Genomic DNA, 24,000 nt, shown 5'->3' on the forward strand with positions numbered 1-24,000 from the left:
TCAGGAGGTGCATCACGCTCGAGCAGAGATAGAGACGGCGTTGATGCTTGCAGTAGCAGAGGAGCAGATGGAGCTGCATCGGACCGAAGGCGGGGAGCTCTCCGGTAGCACATGGTACCTGGACAACGGGGCCAGTAATCATATGACCAGAGATCGAAAGAAATTCCTAGAGCTAGATGGAGGGGTGACCGGGAGGGTGAGATTCGGAGATGGCTCTGGTGTGCAGATAGAAGGGAAGGGATCTATTCTCTTCAGATGCTGAGATGGGAGTCAGTGGTTGCTCCGAGATGTCAACTACATCCCCAAGCTCAGGAGTAATCTGGTGAGTCTCAGACAACTCACGGAGAGTGGGTACATGGTGGTCATGGATGATGGCATGCTAGAGGTGTTTGACAAAAATCCTCATAGGCTACTGATGAAGGTTCAGAGATCCCTAAACAGGCTGTACAAGGTGGACTTGAAGCCTGTAGCGCCAGAGTGCTTGATGGGGAGCATTGAGGAGCCGGCATGGCTCTGGCATGGTCGACTTGGCCATGTCAACTTTGGTGCACTGAAGATGGTGGGGGAGAAGGAGTTGGCTGGTGGAGTGCCATGGATTAGCTATCCTAAACAGCTATGTCATCCATGTTTGGCAGGGAAGCAGACGCGCGATCCATTCCCGAAGGCGTCAAGTTTCAGAGCCAAGAAGCCACTGGAGCTCGTCCATGTTGATCTCTGTGGACTGATCACCCCCTCGACAGCTGCTGGTAACAAATATTTCATACTGTTTGTTGATGATTACTCTAGATGGATGGTAATGTATATGCTGAAATCAAAAGATCAAGCCACTGCTGCACTGAGTATGTTCAAGGCAGAAGCAGAGAACTCAGTGGGGGAGAAAATCAAGGTTCTGCATTCAGACCATGGGGGGAGTTTCTGTCAGGTGTTTTTGTAGGGATATGTGAAACAGCTAGGATCAGAAGGCAACTCACAGCTCCATATACACCACAGCAAAATGGTGTAGTGGAGAGAAGAAATAGAATTGTGGTTGAGATGGCTAGGACCATGATGAAGAGTATGAATGTACCAGGGAAATACTAGGGAGAGGCAGTGAGACATGTTGTCTACTTGCTTAACAGATTGCCTACCAAAGCATTGCAGGAGAAGACACCATATGAGTGCTGGGTTGGTAGGAGGCCACACTTGGGCCATCTAAAAGTTTTTGGGTGTTTAGCTCACATGAAGATCACAACACCACACTTGAAGAAGCTGGATGAAAGGAGTCAGAAGGTAGTTTATCTTGGTGTGGAGGAGGGATCTAAGGCACATAGACTACTTGACCCCTGAAAAACAAAATCCATGTTAGCAGAGATGTTAAGTTTGAAGAGGGTGTGAGATGGAGTTAGGGTGATAAGAATGTGAGAGTGGAAGAGTTTTAGGTGGAAGGGGAGTTTGTGGAATCTGTTACTGATTGGTTTGATCAGAATGTCATAGGGGTGTTACCTGCACAAACAGCTGCTGATGCTAGTGGAGAACAGGCAGTGTCAGCACAAGAAGAAAATACAGTCCAAGGTGTTGGAGAAAATTCAGAACCAGATGGGTCTGTTGGAGTGGAGAATTCTGTAGGAGTAGAGAACTCTGGTGCAGTGGAGAACTCAGATTCAGCTCAAGGTTCTGGGTGGGTGCAGGATGTGCCAGAAGCATCAGACTATAGTTCAAATGATGAACCCCAAAGATTCAGAGCTATTGGGGATATCTATGAAGAAACCAGTGAGATTGAATTGTTGTCAGATCAAGATGGTGAAGCACCTCTTGCAGAGACAGAAGAGCCAACCAGTTTTGGGGAAGCAGCTGGTGATCCACAGTGGGTGGAGGCAATGGACAAGAAAATTCAGTCCATAGAGAAGAATGGGACATGGAAATTGTCCAAACTTCCTGTTGGGCACAAGGCAATTGGGCTCAAGTGGGTATTCAAGTTGAAGAAAAATGCTTAAGGAGAAGTTGTAAAGCACAAAGCAAGGCTAGTGGCCAAGGGATATGTGCAGAAGCATGGTGTGGACTATGAAGAAGTGTTTGCACCTGTTGCCAGATTAGACACAGTAAAGTTCATTTTGGCTATGGCTGTAAACAGGGGCTGGGAGGTCCATCACCTTGATGTAAAATCAGCATTTCTTCATGGTGAATTGCAGGAAGAAGTTTATCTGCAGCAGCCTGAGGGATATGCAGTGAAGGGAAAGGAGCATTGTGTTCTCAGGTTGAGCAAGGCACTTTATGGTCTGAAACAGGTTCCAAGAGCCTGGAATATGAGACTGGACAGATCTCTGAAGAAACTTGGTTTTGCAAGGTGCATCAGTGAACAAGCAGTGTATACCAGGGGTACTGGTAAGACCAATTTGATATTGGGGGTGTATGTTGATGACCTAATAGTTACTAGAGAGGAACCAAGTGAAATCAGAAAATTCAAACAGCAGATGACAGCAGAGTTTGAAATGAGTGATCTAGGTCTCTTGTCTTTCTATCTTGGAATAGAGGTAGATCAAGAAAAGGAGTTTCTGACCATAAAGCAGGCAGGATATGCAAAGAAAGTTCTTGCACAGTTTGGCATGGGGGATTGTAATCCAACTAAGTATCCTATGGAGCCTGGAATGAAATTGCATGCAAACAAACAGGGAGAAAGAACTGATGCAACCAGTTATAGAAGAATCATAGGATGTCTGAGATACTTGTTGCATACAAGACCTGACTTGGCTTTCTCGGTTGGAGTAGCAAGTAGGTTAATGGAAAAGCCAACTGTGATGCATTTGAAGGCAGTGAAACAAATACTCAGGTACTTGAAAGGAACCATTGATCTTGGGTTGGTGTATGCTCAGGAGGGCAAGCCAGAAGTGATCACTGGGTACTCTGACAGTGATTTGGCAGCAGATGTGGTTGGGAGAAGAAGTACTGGAGGAATGGCGTTCTACCTGAATGATAGCTTGATTACTTGGTGTTCTCACAAACAAAAGACAGTAGCACTCTATTCTTGTGAGTCTGAGTTTATGGCTGCAACTGCAGCAGCAATGCATGCCTTGTGGCTGAGAAGTTTCTTAGTTGAGCTGACTAGAAGGAAGAAGGGAGCAGTGACACTGTATGTTGATAATAATTCTGCTATTGCCCTGATGAAGAACCTAGTCTTTCATGGGCGTAGTAAGCACATAGACACCAAGTATCATAGGATCAGGGAGTGTGTGGAACGGGGTCAGATTGTGGTGCGCAGAGTGTGCACCAATGTGCAGAGGGCTGATGCTCTGACCAAGCCTTTGCCGACTTGCTAACTGGCAATGATGAGGCATCTGATGGGAGTTCGTGATCTCAGCTTCAACCTGGATTAGGGGGGAGATTGTTGGCATAATCATAGGTTGGCGCCTTCGAGCAGCTGTGGCAGGATGGGCGGGAGACGCCAAATTCAAACTACAGAGTGGAGAGGGCAACTGACCGGTGGTGACTGCGCTCAGGAGATCGTGGATGTCGTCGTGTGTAGGTAGCGCAGGGCGGTTGTATCTTTTCATTTTTGAATTAGCGTGTGTGTAATAGCTAGTTAAGCTAAGAGAATGCTGGTGTGTGTGTCTCCTTCTGTCATTTTTGTATTCTAAAAGAGCGGTAAACTGCTATCTGAGAAAAATAGCTCTGACCTCTGGAACACAGCGGTTTTAGCGTGTTCCTCCACTGTTCTTCGTGGTCTTAGGTAGCCACTGAGAAATCTGGTGCTTGTGATCGATTCTTGTTTCTACACCAAATACCCGCGCCATGGCAGCACCGGCGCACCGTCGAAGACGTACGACGAGAACATGCCTTTCGACACTGCCCTCTTCCCCATTTCCAAGAACCAAGTCGAGGCGCTCAAAGGCGCTACCAGCGCCTCCAGCGCTGGCACCGGCAAGTAGGTCTCCACTTACAGCGCAGTGGTGGCGCATGTTTGGCAGTGCTCATGCAAGGCAAAAGGCCTTAGTGGAACGGCGGAGGACTCTCAGATATACGGGGTGGGTTGCCTGCGCTCGCGCATGTGTCCTCCTCTCCCAAGGGTCTTCTTCGGCAACACCATCGCCCTTACGTCAACGATAGTCACCAAGGTGAAGGACATCGTCTCGAGCCCAGTTGATGCCATCGCCGACAAGGTCACCGTCTCCGCTGCTCAACTGAGCGACGAGTACATATGGTCGCTGGCGGACTACTTGGAGCTCGCCATGAAAGACGACGCTCTGGGGGGAGTGTACGAGGGGCCGTGGGTCATCACCGTCAATGGCTTGCTCGTCGTGAGCTGGATTGGGCTGTTCATCACCGACGTGGACTTCGGCTGGGGCCGGCCGTCGTTTGCTGGCCGGGCCATCCACAGCAAGAGCAACCTCCTTTACCTTGTGCCTAACCTAGACGGTGATGGCGGACTCAACGTTGTCGTTACTATGGAGCCACAGGCACTGTCTAGGTTCAAGGAGCTGTTCTACGTGGGGCTCAAGCATTATTCCCTGCCATCACAAATAGATGGTGCTCAAGAACAAGATGCGCATGTGGTCAAACATACAGAACTTTAGAAACAAGAAAGAGATATATATCGATTTATGTCCCCAAAGGTACCTTCACTACGGGAAACAGGGCCTTTGCCGAGTGTAACTTTCTTTGCCGAGGGCTAAAAGTCGGGCACTCGGAAAAGCGCTATTTTGCCGAGTGCCGCACTCGGCAACGATATACACTCGGCAAAGGCACTCGGCAAAGCCAGACACTCGGCAAAGGCCCTTTTTGCCGAGTGTCAGGCACTCGGCAAACCCTGGCCCTCGGCAAAAAACGGCGTCAGGTAACAGCCGCCGCCGGTCGTCCAGGTTTGCCGACTGCAAGCGGGTAGGCACTCGGCAAACCACTTCTTTATCGAGGGCCAGACCCTGGCACTCGGCAAAGAATAACGGCAAACTTTTTTTGTATTTTGACCTCCAAACTTTTTCTGTAGTCCTCTTACAGTACTTGGTACTCCATGTCGAAATTTGGTACATTTCCCGAACTGTTTGCTATATTTAGTTAATTTATTTCATTTAATTGAATTTTTTCAGAAAATGCAAATTTGAACTGCACGTGCATCGAATAATGGAATTTAATGATTCAAAAAATGATATTCATGGTATTGAGTGTAGTGTGAGGCCGTATCTAGGAACGGATCTGAAATTTCGAACATCTTGTTCACGAAACATGTCCATGAACTTGCAGACGAAATGTTTTTAAATTCTATAAAATGCAAACAAAGTCTGAAAATCATGAAACTTGTCAAGATGTCATGATATCGTATGTGGAGGATGTGATAAAAAATTGAGAAGGTTTGATGCACGTTATCACGTACGATGGTTACAAACCAGGACATCTCCACATGTGATATCACCCGGCCCGCGTGTGGCCGAGTGTGGCCAGCTCAGCCACACCGGCCCACCAACACCGATGGGTGGAGGAGGGGAGGAGGAGGAGGAGGGGGAGGAGGTGAGGAGGAGGAGGAGGAGGAGGGGAGGAGGAGGAGAAGGAGGAGGAGTAGGAGCCGGCCCTGCCCCCGGCCATGCCCCGTGGACCGCCCGCCCCGACGCCGCCCGTGCCTGACCCATTCCCAACTCCAGCGACCCCGACCCTAACCCCGACGCCATCCACCCCTACCCCCGGCGCCCATCAGGTATGCCCTCTCTCTTGTTGTTGTCGTGGTAGTGATAGTTGTAGTAGTATTAGTTGTAGTAGTAGTGCTAGTGGTAGTAGTAGTATTAGAAGTAGTGGTAGTAGTAGTAGAACTAGTGGTAGTAGTAGTAGTAGTAGAACTAGTGGTAGTAGTAGTAGAAGTAGTGGTAGTAGTAGTAGCAATAGTGGTAGTAGTAGTAGAACTAGTGGTAGTAGTAGTAGCAATAGTGGAAGTAGTAGTAGAAGTAGTGGTACTACTTGGATATATTCTTCTGCATGGATTGATATCCAAACTACATGGCTTCTCTTGAGACATATGTGCTTGTCGGCCATCGTGCCGTTGTTTTTTACAGGTTTTGGAAACCTCACCGTGCAGGGGAGGTTCTGTCGGATTTTTTTTAAATGACAGTATTTTGTTCCATTTTTGTAGAGAAGAGCCCGTCAGAGCCGAGTCGGAGTTCCCGTCGCCGTGCCAGTCTGCCTACACCGCGTCGCCTCGCCACTGCACCGACCCGCCACGGCCCCGCTAGCCTGACTCCGTCGCCACCCTAGGTATAACCCCTCTTTTTGTATCATGGTCGTAGATCGCGTAACCCAGTTAGGCGTCTCCTGTTCGAAAGAGATACGGTTGGAGGTATGTAGATCTTTGCATATCTATGACCGTATCTGTTTTGGATTGTCCATGTTTTTTTGACAGCCCGCAGATGCGTAGATGGGTTAGTTTCCATGGTCTGCTCTGGTCCGAGACAGAGTTTCGGCATCACCTCCGTGTTGTTCTCTGGATACGCATTCTTCTTTGGCAGGACGTGTATCTGGAGAATAGCGGGGAGGTGTTGCCGAAATTCTGTCTCGGATAGGAGTAGAGCATGGAAACTAACCTCATCTACGCATCTGCGGGTGGGATTAGGACCTATCCTCACCTATTAGATAGTAGGAATACCATGTAGATGCAATTGATGGTTACATTACTCGCTGATACATATGTTAGAGGATGGATGACCGTTAGTGGATGTACACGGGCTGGAGAAGTCAGAGTGATTACACCACAGAATGGATGAACAAGACCGATGCTTTCTTGAACAGTGCATTTGGCAAGGCTGCTAAAGGACATTGCCTAGTTTTGTGTCCCTGCAGCAAATGTGGAAACAGGAGAAGGGTAAACAAGGTGGAAATCGGTAAACATCTTGTGAAGAATGGATTTACGCCAGACTACGCCCGGTGGGTCCACCATGGTGAAGCCCATCGTATGAGAGAGGAGGTGGTGAGACCATAGGTGGAGGCTTTTGATGCTGATGCTGGGGTAGCAGACATGTTAGATGACTTTCACCAAGGACAGTTCGATGAGGGATGTGAGAAGGAGGAGATGGAGGCAGCCGCACAGGCGTTCTACGACATGATGGACTCGGCATAGAAACCCCTTCACGATCGGTCAACGGTGTCTCAACTGGATGCCATTAGACGCTTAATGGGGTTGAAGTCTGAGTTAAACTTGAGTCGAGAAGGCTTCAATAAGATATTGGCTATGATTGGCACCCTGCTTCTGGAGGGCCACATTCTGCCAAAGAGCATGTACGAGTCACAGAAACTCCTTCGTGCACTTAAGATGCCGTATGAGAAGATACATGCTTGTCCGAAGGGGTGTGTCCTATTTAGGAAAGAACACGAGCATGCAAAGTTCTGTCCAAAGTGTAAATCCTCCAAGTACCTGGAGGTAGACTCTGATGATGGCTAGAAGAGGCAACTTACAATCCCCGTGAAAATCCTACGGTACCTTCCGTTCCTACCGAGGATACAATGGCTATACATGACCGAGGAATCCACGAAATAGATGACATGGCACAAAAATGGCAAATGATACAATCCTGACAAGATGATACATCCATCCGATGGTGAAGCATGGATCCGCTTTAATGACAAACATCATGACAAAGCAGATGACGCTCGTAATGTACGTGTCGCGCTGGCAACAGATGGGTTCAATCCTTATGGAATGATGGCTGCCCCATACACATGTTGGCCCGTCTTCATTATCCCCCTTAATCTCCCCCCCCCCCGGTGTCTCCTTTCAACGACATAACATATTCTTGTCGTTGATAATTCCTAGACACCCAGGAAGTAACATGGGTGTGTTCATGGAGCCCGTGTTTGATGAATTGGTCCTTGCTTGGGACGAAGGGGTATGGACATACGATCGAGCTACAAAGACAACCTTTAAAATGCACTTTTGGTACCACTACTCCCTGCATGACTTCCTGGCATATGGGATATTCTATGCCTGGTGTGTTCACGGGAAGTTCCCATGCCCAATATGCTAGGAAGGTGTGAGGTTCATTTCGTTGCAGAAGGGTGGCAAGTATTCGTCGTTCGACAGACATCGTCAATTCCTACCTCTTGACCATCCATTCAGACAAGACATCAAAAACTTTACGAAAGGTGTCAAAGTGACAAACCCTGCACCATGGATGATGATTGGTGCCGAGGTTCATGCTCAGATAGATGCTCTCATGCCCAATGAAGAAGGTGATTTTGTGGTATATGGTGAGCAACATATGTGGACTCATATCTCGAGCATGACGAGGGTCCCCTATTTTGATGGCCTTCTTCTGCCACATAACATTGATGTAATGCACACTGAAAAGAATGTCGCCGAGGCACTTTGGGCAACACTCATGGACACTAAAAAGTCTAAGGACAACCCTAAGGCTAGAGTGGACCTGGCAACGTTGTGCAATAGACCAAATCAAGAGATGCAGCCTCCTAGTCGTGGCAAGACCTGGAGAAGGCCTAAGGCCGATTTCATCTTGAAAAAGGACCAAAGGAGGGAAGTACTTGAATGGATCCAGACGCTAATGTTCCCTGATGGGTATGCAGCGAATCTAAAGAGGGGAGTGAACTTAGGCACTCTGTGAGTCAACGGGATGAAGAGTCATGACTACCACATATGGATTGAGCGGCTTCTTCCGGTGATGGTTCGAGGCTATGTCCCGGAGCATGTCTAGCAAGTGCTGGCAGAGTTGAGCTACTTATTCCACCAGCTTTGTGCCAAGGAGCTCTCTTGGACCATCATTGATGACTTGGAAAAAGCGGCACCCGTGTTGCTCTATAAGTTGGAGAAGATCTTTCCACCCGGCTCCTTCTTACCGATGCAGCATTTGATTGTGCACCTCCCGTATGAGGCACGGATGGGGGGGCCATGCAGGACCGTTGGTGCTATCCAATCGAGAGATGTTTGAAGACTCTTTGCAAAAAATGTAGAAATAAAGCCAAAATTAAGGCTTCCATTGCAGAGGCATACATTCTAGAGGAGGTGTCAAACTTCACAGAGAAATACTATACTGAGAACCTTCCTAGCATTTATAATCCACCCCCTCGTTACAATGCTAGCGAAAATGAATCGAACCTCAGCCTTTTCCAAGGGCAACTCGGAAGCGCAAGTGCATCGACCACTAAGCAATTGAAAAATGAAGAGTGGCGTAGTATCATGCTATATGTGTTGACCAACCTTGTCTAGGTGCAGCCGTTCATTGGGTAAGTTCTGAACGAACTTGTTTCATTTCGCCGTATGTCCTTGTTTCTTCATCCAACCCCCTTGTTTCTCGTTGGTATAGGGAATTTCTTCGTCAATCCTGGCATGGATCAAGGCAACCTACCCCGCAAGAAAATGATACCCTTCTTTCACAGGGTGCAGGACCAGAGAGCCCCAATTTCATTTGTTGGTTCAAACAGAAAGCCCAAACTGATGCGCCTATATGTGACGAGCTGAGACAGGTTGCAAACGGTTGTGCCATTAGGGTCAAGTCATTTACCGGTTATGACGTGAATGGATATCATTTTCACACAGCAAGCTACGAGCAGAGTTGGCCCAATCGAAAAACCACAAACAGCGGAGTTGTTACGCCCAGCACTGATGGACTTGACTATTATGGAAGAATTGAAGAAATCTACGAACTATCATTCTATGGTTCCAAACCTCTTACTCCTGTCATATTCAAATGCCACTGGTTTCATCCTGGAGTAACGAGACGGACCCCTAAGCTTGGGCTAGTCAAGATTCGACAGGATTCCGTTTATCTAGGAAAAGATGTCTACATTGTAGCTCAACACGTCGTCCAGGTTTATTATACGTTATACGCGTGCAAAGACGCCGAGCATCTTAAGGGTTGGTCTATTGTGCACAAGGTATCGCCACACGGTAAACTACCTGTCCCAAATGATGAAGATTACAACTTCAACCCAAACACATATGATGGAGAGTTCTATCAAGAAGAGGGGCTACAAGGGAGGTTTGACATAGACTTAACCGAAGAGATAGGAATGGAAGTAGACAATGAAAGGGATGATGACGAGGACGCTGGAGACGAGGTGCGAAATCTGAAGGACATACAAATGCTTGAGCGATTACGTTTAGGCAATGACAATGAAGACAACATTCCTCCTTCGGATAGTGTTGATGAGTTGGACAATGTTGATAGTGATGACGAGACCTATGATCTAGCTAATCTCAATCATAAAGATTATTTCTAATACATGTAATACTATGTTTTTTGTAATTATGTTTTGTTCATTTTTGCATATATTTCTAATACATGTATTACTATGTTTTTTGTAATTATGTTTTGTTCATTTTTGCACCTATTTCTAATTACGTCTTGTTTTTCTTTTTTATTGCAGGTGATTGAACAAAGATGGCGGGCGACCGTCATAGGTCCGTGAACTCGATTTACCAAAGACCACGCTGGCTGTAGGAGGAGGCAGAGGGGGCGGTGGAGGGATCGGACAGGAGGAGGAGGAGGACTGCCATCCGCAGGAGGGGGCCGTCTGCTCCCACGCCGTGTGAGGAGGAGCTAGAGGAGGAGGTGGCGCCCGTGGACGAGTCAGACGAGGAGCTGGTTCGGCAGACGGACGAGGAGGAGGGGCCGCATAAGGACGACGAGTGCGATGCGGCAGGCACGGGTTTTGCTTCCTCCGACTCCTCTTCGAGTGTCTACTTGCGAGGTCCCGCGAGCCTCCCACAGGTTCCGCTTCCTCACCAACGCCCAGTGATTCACCCCGAAGGGCAAAAGTAAGTAACTTTATATGTTATCACCACTACTTCATATGATATGATGAAAAAAAAACTAATATTTTTTCTTAATCACTTGTGCAGGAACTGGGTGGTTGTGTCGGGTGGTAGCGCACGTCTAGTCAACGGCATCCTGGGTCTTCTGTGCAGGCAACACTTCCCCAGCATTGTCACGTACGCATCGAAGACGGAGCCGGCCTACTCGTTTGACCACTACGCCATCGCCCTCGATGCGGAGTACCCCAACAAGGCGACGCGGGTGAAGGCAGAGTTTTGAGTAAGTCTCCCTCGCACAACATTGCTCAATACATCGCATTCATTGGACTTTCCTTGAAATAATTAATGGATACATCGCTTTTGTATGTAGATTTATTACAGATGCGAGGAGGGATTTGAGGCCAGGGCGGAGCAAGTGACTACCAAAGCCTGTAAAATACTCATCACCGACATGCATCACGAGGTGCGCATCCAGGCCATCGTAACCTACTATGGGTCGAAGCTTGGAGAGAGGAAAACCAAGAAAGACGCAAGAGAGATGCAGCTGACCCGGGAGCAGTACATTGAGGTAAATGAAGAACATCAATATTGATTTGTTTTGAGATTAAGTTGGTTTAATTTTATCTTCTTATATGTCCAATACTTGATGACGTGTAGATGATTTCCTGGTGGTGCCAAGCGTATCCCGAGTGCTGGGCGATGATGGTGGAGAGGTGGTTCACGGAGGAGTACCTCAAGATGCATAAGGATGCCCGGGACCGTCGTTTGCAGATGCAAGGTCCAGCACACCATCAAGGCAGCCGTAGCCTCGCCGGATACAAATAAGCATGGGTATGCGAATTCATTTATCTATTGTGACGCTTAGTTCTGCCTGATTTCTAATCATCGTGCTATCTTTCTCGCAGTCGGCGTCACATAGTGGCCAGGCTTGCTCGGACTTCTAGGCATGGTGTATGGCCCACAAGGGCAAGGAGATGTCCGACGTCTCCTTCAACCTGGAGGACCCACCTTAGGCATACACGAACCCGAGCGTCCACTCCTGCATCAGTGAGTACACTAAAGTGGCGAGGTCACTCCATGGGCCAGACCACGATCCGAGCACCCAGGACTTCGATGGAGAGGCCGTCATGAGGGCGGGGCAAGGCAAGAAGCATGGGCGATTCTGGCTTGGCGACGGCGTCATCGACACGGCCTCTACTCCCTCTCTCTCCTAGATCTGAGCATGGAGCACGAGCGAGAGCCCAGCCATTCGCACACGGCCGATAGCTGCACCACACCGGGTCGACGCACTCGAGGTTATTCTTGTTTTACTTGTCATACAATGATCTTTACACACCTTAATTAGCTTTGCATTACTGAAATATTGGAGTGAAATATTGCAGGCCCGGCTGGAACAAGAAATGAGGCAACGTCAGAAGCTGGAGGTCGGGCAGCTGAGGATGGCGGCCCAGCTGGAGGCCGAGCGGGCCGAGCGGCAGGCCCAGGCGTAGAGGCTGACGGACATTACGGAGTTTCTACAAGGGCTTGGGCAACGTGTGGGCTTCTCTTTGCCAGCTGGGCTGTTGGTTCCACGTCCGTCTCCGCGTCCTGCAGCTGCAGCTACTCCTGTGAGTATGAAAGTTTTTTACTTTCGCTTGTGCTTTGCTTGTATGGCCTCTACCTTCCTAGATTAGCTATCCAAATAATCTTATCTCACATGCAATCTTTTCTTCTTTGTGCAGTCTCCATCTGACGGTGGTTCGAATAATCCACCTCATGCACCTCCGAATGATGGAGCCGAGCCTTCACCACAGTCGCAGTGGCCGAGATGAGTGCACGTTGTATTTTTTCATTTGTTGTTCACTTGGTGATGGACTTGTGATATACTTGTGGACTTTGATGGACTTGTGATGGACTTGTGGATTTATTTGGATGAACTTGAGCACTTATTATTATATATGTGATATATATTGTGATGAATGTGATATGTGCGGATGGATGTGTGGATGGATGAGATATATATGTGATGGATGAGATATATATATATGTGATATATGTTTGTATGAATTTATTTGTCATGATGGAATTTTTAAAAAATTAAAAAATGTCGTTTTGGGTCACTTTGTCGAGTGTTGCACTTGGCAAAGGACCCCGTTGCCGAGTGCCATGGTCACAGCACTCGGCAAAGCTGGAAAAATAGGCGCTCGGAAAACTATTTTTCCAGCTTTGCCGAGTGCCATGACCATGGTACTCGGCAAATAATTTTTTTAAAAAAAATCAAACTTTGCCGAGTGCCGGCCAGAGGGCACTCAGCAAAGAAATTTTTTAAAAAAAAATCAAACTTTGCCGAGCGCTGGCCAGGGGGCACTCGGCAAAGAATTTTTAGAAAAAAAATAAAACATCTTTGCCGAGGGCCGAATAGAGAACACTCGGCAAAGAATTTTTTTAAAATAAAAAATAAAAAATCTTTACCGAGTGCCTGCAGGGTTGGCACTCGGCAAAGCGACCATCAACGGGGCCGGCGCCGTGACGTCGCTTTTCTTTGCCGAGTGCCCCTGGGGCTCTCGACAAAGAGGACTTTGCCGATCAATTTTTTGCCGTGTGTTCTTTGCCAAGTGCCGCACTCGACAAAGACTTTGCCGAGTATAATTTGGCCTTTACCGAGTGCCTCAGGCACTCGACAAAGAACCTCAATCCAGTAGTGCTTCGTCGTATTGTGGCTCTATATTGGATATTACACATCCGCATACTCGAATTAGAATAAAAATAATTGGTCTATATGCTACGTTTTCAAAAGAACAGTCGGTGTTTATTTAAAGGTTTAATACTCTGTTTCATAGAGCTTCACTGGTAAAGCTATTTGTTTAGAAAATGGCTTCATGAGCAACTTTTTAGGTGAAACTAAGCTGTTTTAAAAAAAATGTTTGGCAAAACAGCTTTATACATAGATGAGAGAGAAATGAGGAAAAGAGCTGTGATAAGCTACTTTTTTTCAGCTTCATCCTAACTCATTTCATTGTGAGAGGAGGAAAGAAAAAGGTGTTTTGCAAAAAAAAACAGCTCACGACAGCTCGTGAAGCTATTGTGAGCTGTACCAAACAGGCCCATATACACACACTATTCTATTCTACCCTAGCTCATTGAATATAATTCAACGCACCAGCAGAGTGCTGCCACCGTCTGGCGAAGATCTCCAGCCATAAAATCGCATGCAATCCACCGCCACAGGTTCACTATTGTGTGGGCCCCCGTAATAAAAATTGTGAAAAGATCAACACGAGCTGTATGAAGGCCTATGATTGCCACATCCTCATGACACAATTTCTTTTTCTTTTTTTTTTTTGCAATCAAGGGTGTTCTACAGTTGAAGATATGGGAGTCGACCATAAAAGTTGTGCTCATTTTTGAATGCCATCTCACACAAGGTTGTAGATCCAATGATCCTTAAGAAGGCTATAGGATAATCTAATCCATAGTTACAATGAATTGGCTCAAGATGCATTTCCTACCAACATATTTTGATATGTCGGTGCATCTCATTGTTCACCTTGTCACCCAAACACAACCACTTGGGCCCATTTTCTTGCACCAGATGTTTCCATTCGAGCGGTTAATGAGCGTTCTGAGAAAGTATGATAGAAATAGATACAGGTCTGAGGGGTACATGTCAGAAGGATGGTCGACAGAGAAAGCACTGGAGTTCTGCATTCAATATTTGGATCACAATGGACTTGGTGTTCCTGTGTCACGGCATGAGGAAAGGATAGAAGGAAAGGGAATTGGGGAGAAGTCTGTCCGTGTTCATGACTACAATGTTCCCATGAAAGCACATTTTGAAGTCTTGCAACAAGTATCTGTCGTTTCGTCCTATGTTGATATGGACAAGAAAGAATTATTAGTTGCATGTAACATTCTTGGTAGGTCTAAGGCATGGATCCGGAAGCAACACAAAGATGACTCTGCCACATGGTTACGTGAAAAATTGATGCATACATGTCCTCCTTTGACAGTCCACATAACCTAATTGATCCGATTTTTGTGGAAAACCTCTTCCAATCACTTCTTCCTCGAAGATATCCCACCTCATCGCCCCATTGTAAGCTGTTTCAACGTCTAGTTTCAAAATCATTCCATGATCCTTGGTTCTTTTTAGTTCACAAATACTCACTCCGATCTATTTTATCTGGCGCAAGTTAGAATGACACGGTCTACTAGATTACACTTTGACCATTGATTTGTTTTATATTATATTATTTATGCTTATAAACTTATAATCATTGGATAGTATAATTTCTTACAGATCTAATCATATATAAAGTTTGTACTATAATAGTGAATATTTTTAGTATTTTTTGATAAATAAGAAAAGGTGCACGATCTCGACGAATTACTTCTGAATAACTTCAGAAATCATATGGAAGAACCATAGCATTTCGCGATTCATTGGTAAATTTACTTTGATTCTCTATAGACCAATAATGTGAGACCATTAACACGGTTAAAGCTAAACTGCTTGAAGTCCGGGCAAAAAGGGGTACTCTTTCTACAACTACATTAGTATTAGTCTCGAAATGCTTTAAACGGGAAATAGCTAGTGTAGAATTTATCTGATATAGAACACTCATATCGATAAAATAGTTTGAACTATTTACTAGAAGGGCACGCAGTCCTTTTTCCAATGCCAAATGGACGACCTATGTATAAAAAAAAGAAAATTTTTGGACTATTAGCTCAATTCACTACACCATGACACACATTTGCCTACACTTATGTGTTGGCAAAAGGCAGGTTTTGACGACATATTATGTGTTGGCAATTGTATATCGTTTTAATGTCTAATTATCTGTCGGCAATAAGACTGTAAGACTATAAATTATCTGTCGGCGTTTCTCTGCTGGCAAAAAAAGTGTCGGCAAAAATTAGAAGACTTAGAAAGTGTCGACGTAGCCTATACAGGGCAACTGTACAAGTGTCGGCCGAGAGTACCCGTGCTGGGTAAAAATATATCATCCCCTCCTCTCTCCCTCTCTCTCCCTTTCCGTATCTTCCTATCCCGTAGCGCTCTCTCTCCCTCCCCCGCTCTCCCGACGCGGCCACGGCGGCGCCACCGCACCTCGGCAGCGCCAGCCCTCGACGCGGCGGCGGCTGCCCTCCTCCTCCTCCTCCTTCTCCACGCCCTCCTCACGCCTCGTTGTCGCACGGGCCGACGGCGCCCCCCGCCGGGTGTTGCACCGGTGCGGAGGGTGGTCGCCCCGGCCACGGCCGACAGCGCCCCCTCCTCGGCAATGCTCCTGGGGCCCGCTGGTGGCTGCCAGCGCGGGTGCCACCTGGCGCTGCCTCCTTCCACCGATCCACTTGTGCTATTGTGGTCGACGAAACCCTAGCTGCCTCATCTCAATGACGCCGGATGCATCGCGAGCCACGACCGGCGCAGGCCGGCCGACCAAGCTTGTGCGTGGCCTCGTCATTGCCGGCGGTGGTGGCGCCTTACCTCGCCCGCTGAATCTGGCAGTACATCACCCTCTTCCTCTCCTCCTCGATCTCCTAACTCCTCCCCCAGATCCTCTCTCCCTCCACCTTTTCCCCTTTGTGCAGGTGATTGGGCGACGTTGGCTAGCACAGCTGAATCTGGCGCTACTCTTGGACTGGAGGCGAGATTGGCTTGAGCACCTACTTCTCAATGGCCAGGGGAAATGCCAGTGTCCCTGCTATGGAGATGACCAAGTGGTTTGACACAAACTAGTAAGTAAACTTATGTCTCTTGAATGCTTACTGCTGGTGGCTTTTTTGTGGTATTGGTCTAACATTTTTTATTACCTTATTCTTTGCAGCCACTTTATTGTCCCTGAGCTTGGCCCAAGCACCAAGTTCACATACGCTTCACACAAGGCTGTCTCTGAGTACAAGGAGGCAAAGGTGGTATGTTGCTGTAACAACAGATACTCTCAGCTGTTTGTAATTTAGTTCATTTACCCTTCTCATCATAATTTGTTTGTGTGCACGGTTTAGTAACAGGAAAAAATGTAGCAACCGATATTTATGTCTCCCAGCTATTTGATTATGATTTGACAAATATTGTTTGCTTAGAACACGCTTCCTTTTGATAAAAAAACTTTAGCTCTATTGAACCTATGGCTTATTTGAATCCTTGACTGGTTTGACGCCTTCAAGACATTCCATAACATTGAAGTAAACTATAAGGCCATGACGACATGCATCTTTGCACACACATGTACAGAATATGGCTAACAATTCAGAAAGATGCATGTGTGTATGTACATAGTGTGTATACATTATTTTCCTGCATATGAAACAAGCACAGTAGGGCTAGCTCTTGGAGTGGTAGTGGAGATACTGTTGAAGTGTTAATAATCTGATATTTGTGCCTGAAATGATATATGAGATCATTGACTGAACTATGTATTTGACATGCATTCAGTCATTCTTATACCTGAATTTCAGGATGCTGCCTATGCCTACCAATAGGTTAGGTGCCTAGAAAAAGTTCACCGTTAGTGTTACTAAAACTAAAGCTCTTTTGGTTGCTATCTCCCCTGTTTTAGAGAATTCAGCGCATACTAGCTAAATAAGTATGCTCTGTGGATCTACTGTTGCCCAACCTTGAGAAGTGCTATGTGGAAAGGTTGTCATAGTTCACCTTTCACCTACATCTCTTGCCTTGTTTAGACTTCCATCCATCTTTTGCCTATATTCTTTGCTATAAAATTCAGCAAGTTGAATGAGTGATAATTTTTTCAGGGGTGATCTAAGAATCTTTGGAGGAAATGTGATGCACCAGCACCAATAATGATTGAATTTGAGGGGTTTATCTAAGGAGCTGTTTGCCAATGATCTGTTTGTCATGCACCATCAGCAACATTGATTGGATTTGAGGAACAACAGAACCCTGAAACAGTAGTAAGTATCCACTTTCTATATTGACAGCTTTGGAATTACAGTTGTGTGTTAGGACATTGACTCGTATATGTCTGTTTAGTAGGCTGTACCCTACATTCTTATTCTGGTGAAAATCAGCAATTATATTTGGTGCAGATATCATTTGTTTATTAAGACTGTTATAAGATATTTACTAGAATGGACTCAATTTTTTTTCATAGTCATATCTATGTGATAATTGTGTGAATTTGTGGTGAAACTGAAATAGTGAATCAACTAGTCAAGCCCTTAGCTAATCATTGAATGTTTAGTTTTGTCCCTTTTGCTTGATTTGCAAGTGCAGCATGTGTTCTGTTCTTGCATGGTAGTGTTACAGAATCTTCTGCAGTAGTGTGCAACTATTCATTTTAATCTTACTATTTTCTAGCTCAACCTACTTAATGCTGACAGATGTTATTTGCTTATTTTTTTCAAAGCCTTATTCTACTTTATTCTGATAAATATGGTTCTCATGCTCCTGCTCGAATATGAGCTACAATCCTTTGAAAAAAGCATGTTTTAATCTCCTTAATATATCTCATTTGTGTGTTCTTGCTACGTCTCTAAGCTGAATTAGGCCATATTGCATTGGTACTGAATTTGGGTCCGTAGGTTGAAAGAAGTTAGTCTTAGCTTGTTGTCTTAGCTTTATATGCTCGAAGCTCTTCACAACCTTCCCAAAGCACACTCCAAACAAGCTATTTGTTTCAGCACTACGGCTCTGCACTTTCTGAAATTTGAGGGCAATATCACTGGATAGCTGTTGTAAGTTGCACACAGCAAGCTTCTACCTCTGCACTCTGCAACTTCTGAAAATTACTACTGAACATGGCCAGACTCCAATACTACAATTCTTTCAGAGCTAGCTAATTACATTGTTGACTGAAACACTCATGTATTAGCTTGCCTTACACTAAAAAAATGAGCTGATCGGCTCTAAGCGATTTTCTACTTTGCCAAAGACTCTACCTCGCTGAACTGTATTTTCTTGCACTGCACAAAGCACTCCGCCACCGCACCTTCATTAAAATTTCACTGTCACCTCCTCTTGTGCCCATACTCTACTCATCTATGCAATTGTATACTAATTTGTATATCACTTCTTTCTTACTGCAACACAGTGTCTCCCATAAATTTCAGGCCCTGCTTGCTTCTTCTAATACTTTCTACTACATAACTCTGTCTTAGCTTGCTGTCGAGTCAAACAAAAATATATACGTTTGTATAATCAAAGAGCTATTAAGGCCATAGACCCTAAATGCTTGTTGTGTGTGATCTATGATGGCACAGCGGTGGCAATGGTGAGCTCGGCGCGCCTCCGTCCCTCACCATCCGATCTGGGGTGTCGGCTCCTTCCGCAGGCTTGGATTCTAGCTGCGTGTTCTTGATCCTTTCTCGTCGGTTTGAGCGTGCTGCTGTGGCGGCCGTGACCAGCACCGGAGATCTTGGCGGCTGTGATCTTGGAACGAATCCAACTCCAAGGTGAGATATTCGATCTGCCGTCAAATACGCCCTCTTTAGTATGTAGTTTTGCTCCAACAGATGTGCACTCTCTGTTAGATGTGCTTTGTGTTTTGCAAATGTCTATTTGCAGGAATTACGCTGAAGATTGAATGCAGAATGGATTTTTTGAAATATTGCCGGTGCTATATAACATGGTATGCCAGTGGAGGGTCCAAAAGTCAAACCTTTTTTCAGAATTTGTTGGGATCTGCGTAGTTGATTTTATATGAAGTTTTTCATTAGTTTATCTTGCTATGTACATGTAGTAATTGGACATATTGCACTCTTCCTTGAAATGTCTGTTTGCGAGGCGAGGTTAATTATAATTAATCAAGAGTCTTATTTGCAATTGTTTGAGTAATGCAATGATTAGTTATAAGGTATGACTCTGAAAATCCTAAGAACTGGTACAAAATACCAGCGTTACAATCTAGTATAGACCACTGTCTTATCATTACTGCTGCATATTTTTTTCTTTAGTTAAATAGCTCATCATCGGATTCAGAAGCACTCAGTTCGCACTCAGTTTCAGTTTCCTCTGTTTCTTCAGGTGAAATGATGTCATTTTGACTAGTTCAGTAAATTCTTGTTTTGATTAGTGGTTTGGTCTGGCATCAGATTACTTGGTTCATAGGAGATGCATGATGGCTTAATATACTTAAGTTTACACACAGCAGATAAAATATTTCAGAGGAAGATAAGCTTTCGGAACGAAGCTTTGCAATTTGTAGATGGTTCTCAGTTTCCTCTGGTTCTAAATATTCTGATTATTTTGGAATTTTGCATTTCATATTAGGAGAAAATGGTGTTGGGTTATTCCTCAGGAATGCTGAAAATACTCTTGTTTTCCACGTGGATGTGTTGGAAGCTGAACTAATTTCTATGAAGAAGTTACTCTTGTTTTCTTAAAGAAAAAAAAAGTAGTTGTAAGCTGATTACCAGGTTGACCCTAGTTTGGTATCTTAAAATTTAAGTATATGTTGTAGCTTCATTGTGAGGTAATAATATTTTTCTCAGCCATGTTAGTTACATCCAAGAATTTGGCTGTTCACTAAATTTCTTGATAATTTTGTTGTATCAGAACCAGACGTGAAATCCTAGATTGATACATGAAGTTCATGAAACAATTAATAGAAAATGCTACTTTTCCTGTACTGACATTTGTTTCTCTCGTGAGCAGGTCTTGTATTAGACATTGATTCGGCAGGATGAGCTGCTTGCGTATATTGACCAACAACAGACAGCCAAATTTTGTGTAAGTAACAGCCGTTCATATAGTTTGCCTTTTCCTTTCAAGAGCATACCATTTTAATGCTTCCCTCTTCTAGTCAATGGTATCAAGTACGCAATCTCATATTTGTCCATCCATCATTTGCAGCGGCAGAAGTTCTGCTTCTAAGGGCCTGTTTGGAGGGGCTCTGGCAGCCCTGGCTCCGAGCACTGTAACAGAGTATTGTGGCGGAGCCGTCGGACCTTTAGAACGCTGGCTCCTCTGGCTCCTCCGCTTTGCAGTTGTATTTTGCCGAAGCCTGAGCCGGCCAGCTCCGTGTTACAGTGCAGCACAGTGCTATACAGTGTGCCTATGCAAGGAGTTGGAGCCGGCGAGAGCGGGTGCCAAACAGCCTCGATGTACCTGCCACCTATTTTCTTCTCTTTGGAGATGGCATGCTGCTATTGTGGACGCAGTATACTTACAAATATCTTGGTATTTTTTTTCAAATTTCTTCGTATTTTGTTGCAGTGTAAAGAATTACAATTTTTAGAAATAGATAGGATTGATGAGCAGGGTGTATGTATGGAAGATCTAATATATTATTTATACAAAAATCAAGTGAATTTGTTCAATGTGATGCCTTCTATATGAGCAAAAGTGGATTTGTTAAATTATTTTAATTGTAAGTATATCTATGCAGTTTTGCCGACAGTTTTTTTTGGTAGGGTATGGTTTGTAAAATATCTTGGAAATGGTTTGGCCAACATACAAACTGTCGGGAAAGGTCTTAACTGTCGGCGTAGGTCTTAACTGTCGGCAAAGAGTTAACTGTCGGCAAAGGTTTCAACTGTCGGCGTAGGTAGACCGTTTGCCTACACATAAAGTGTCGAGGATTCTGTTATCTGTCGGCAAAAGTTTCGCCGATAGCTTCTAGCGCGACTGTTTCTAAACTGTCGGGAAAACTTTTCACGCGAGGTTATCTGTCGGCAAAGGTGCCCTTTGCCTACAATAGAAAGTGTCGGCAAAAATATGTTATGTTATAGTGATTATTGGTCAAAGTTTTTAAAGTTTGAGCTTTGATATGCGTGTGCGGCCGATAAAATTGACAGGAGGTAAAGTAGGATCACCATATTCCTACAACATTAAGGATCGGAGGCTACCGCGGCTCTCGGTGAATCGCTGATCGCCACGCCGCCGGCTCTGTCCAAGACCACCCGGCTGACTGCACGATAGGAAGCCAATGGAGCCGCGGTTGCCAGCGTCGGGGCCTCGGGGGTTGGGATGAAGAGGCAGCGGCCGTCCAGGCTCTACGACGACGTGGTAGTGGCCAAGCACGTACGGCGTCGGCGCGTGGAGGGGGCAGCAGACGCGGCGGAGGAAGCCGGCGCGGCCGATCACCCGGCCGGGACCACTGCTCGCACGTGGCCGCGGTGCGGACGAGGCGAAGTGGAGTGGCGTACGCGCTGGTGCGCACGGGCAAGAGCCCCCAGGAGGTCCTCGTAATCGGAGACGTCGTGTCGTCGATGCTTGTCAGGCCGATCGGCGCATCTACCACGTTCCCATTGAAAACGACCTGGTGGGTGATCTTGGTCCGCCGGCGCGGCTCACCGTCCCCACGGGCACCGTCTGATTGGAAATCAGCCATCAGTTCCATCGGAAGGATTCCAGGCTTGTGTAGGTATGAGCCTACGACATGCCTGTGTGCCACCTGTAAAATGTAAAACCAAAAGGATAATAAATGAACAAAAAAATATCTGGGCTTGGGTGTTAACAACCCTCTTGGCGTGGAAGAGGCAAAAAATAGGAAGCAGCATAGAAGAGCGAGAGATAGACGAAGAATAGAGGACAAGTTGCAGTAGCTTGTTCGGTTACAACTTACAAAACGTGATGTTTCGTTACGCGGCCAGCGGCCACACGTGGTGTATTTAATTTGTGGAGTTACCGCATGCTTCATGCTCGTGAATTTTAGTAGAATCAACTCATTCCTCATGCATATACTAATTACTAGCTTGTGAGAAATTAGATGTTGATAGATCAACTCATTTCATTCCACAAACCAAATACAAAAAGTGAGGAGTGAGAAGATGATGGACCACCTCATTCCTCAAACCAAACACACCATTAGTACCACACGTAGGCGGGACTCAGTTAATCCACTCCGGAGTCCGGACCGAACGAAGTTCCTCGTATTAGAGCAAGGCTAATAATACACCCGGCTGCTAGTTGTAAGGTTTCTTTGCAGCCTTCTCTCAACCCACTCATATAGTAGTTAGCCCATCACTATTAATACATGGTCCATTTGTCTCTCTCAAAAAATTTCTTAGTTCTTGTGCTGAAGCCGGCTATAAGCTTACAGTCCGCTTATGCTATCTCTCCTCCATCTTAGCATTTAGCCAGCTTGCAGCCTGCTATTATACTTGCTCTTCGGCTTCCTGAACCTGGCCTGCTTGGGCGATTTCCACCTAGCCTTGCATTACGGGCTTGCTAGCGCCGAGACGTTCGCACGGACAGACACCCACGTTTGCAGTACTTTTCCCATGCTATTTCGCGCATCCACGTGGGCCCGTATCACCCCGAACGTCACTAGCATCGAAAAGAGGGGGAGGGGGCAGCGGATGCCTAACCGGTGCCAGGAGGAGGAGGCACCAAGGCGAGGCAGCAGAAGGCAAAGCGGGAGATGTAACACCCGGTCTACTTCTTAAACATTCAAATGCAACACATGCAACATACGTCTGGAGACAGATGAAACACTTCAAACATTCATGTAAAACACTTGCAAAAACACCTGAAAAAACACTTGAAACTATTGCAAAAACATACGCAACATCCAGATAAAACACTTGCAACATATGTGTGAAACATATGCAACAACCAAATAAACACACTTGCAACATACATCTGGAAAATAGATGAAACATTGAGAATAGAAGCTTGCAACATACGTGTACACACAATCCTTGCAACATATGCTACATCCCGATCTACTTTTACAACATCCACATGAAACACTTGCAACATACCTATAAAACATCTAAAACACTTGAAACATAGGCTTGCAACATGTGTTTTTCATCTGTCTTCCATATGACGTAGTGCAGAGCAGGGAACGGCCAGTTCTGGCTAGCCGGCGACAGAGAATGGTAGACAACGGCAGATGGGAGGACGCGTCGGCCAAGCCAATGGCGGACCGGGCATTGGAGCAGCCGAGGATGGAGGACGACGGCCACAAAGCGTGGGTAGAGACAAGGAAGACGAGCGTGCGGGCAGGAGGACGACGACGACTATGGGGGAGATGGGAGGTCGCACCGGCCGGGGCAAAGGAGAGCCGTTGGCGGCGGCGGACCTCCCGATCCGGCCGGTTGCGCCGGCCAGACCGGCACCGGAGCTACCAAGGATGAAGGACGATGGCCCAAGTGCGGGCGGAGGCGAGGGAGACGAGCACGGTGGAGTCGGGCACGGAAGATGAACACAGTGAAATCAGACACGGTGGATAAGGTCGTGATGGATGAGACGTCCAATTTCTTTTTTAATGGAGAAGAAGCTGTCGGAACGGACAGACGCCACGAAGCATTAGGGCACGTACAACAGCAACCTTCTGTCGTCTGTATACCTCAAGCTAAACAAAATATGCTGATGTGTTCGCGATTAAATG

General features: G+C 46.0%; 2 protein-coding genes across 2 annotated transcripts; both read left to right on the forward strand.

The window, feature by feature from the left end:
• Positions 1-355: 355 nt before the first annotated feature.
• On the forward strand, positions 356-1,973 carry LOC136503694 (uncharacterized). Its single transcript, XM_066498688.1, has 2 exons — positions 356-886; positions 1,464-1,973. The coding sequence occupies exons 1-2, from the start codon at positions 356-358 to the stop codon at positions 1,971-1,973; spliced, it is 1,041 nt and encodes a 346-aa protein (XP_066354785.1).
• Positions 1,974-4,019: 2,046 nt separating this feature from the next.
• LOC136503695 (putrescine hydroxycinnamoyltransferase 1-like) lies at positions 4,020-4,547 on the forward strand. The gene has a single exon (XM_066498689.1). It carries the CDS (start codon positions 4,020-4,022, stop codon positions 4,545-4,547), a length of 528 nt encoding a protein of 175 aa, XP_066354786.1.
• Positions 4,548-24,000: the final 19,453 nt, after the last annotated feature.

The sequence above is a fragment of the Miscanthus floridulus genome, chromosome 14, assembly GCF_019320115.1.
Source record: "Miscanthus floridulus cultivar M001 chromosome 14, ASM1932011v1, whole genome shotgun sequence".
Taxonomy (NCBI): domain Eukaryota; kingdom Viridiplantae; phylum Streptophyta; class Magnoliopsida; order Poales; family Poaceae; genus Miscanthus; species Miscanthus floridulus.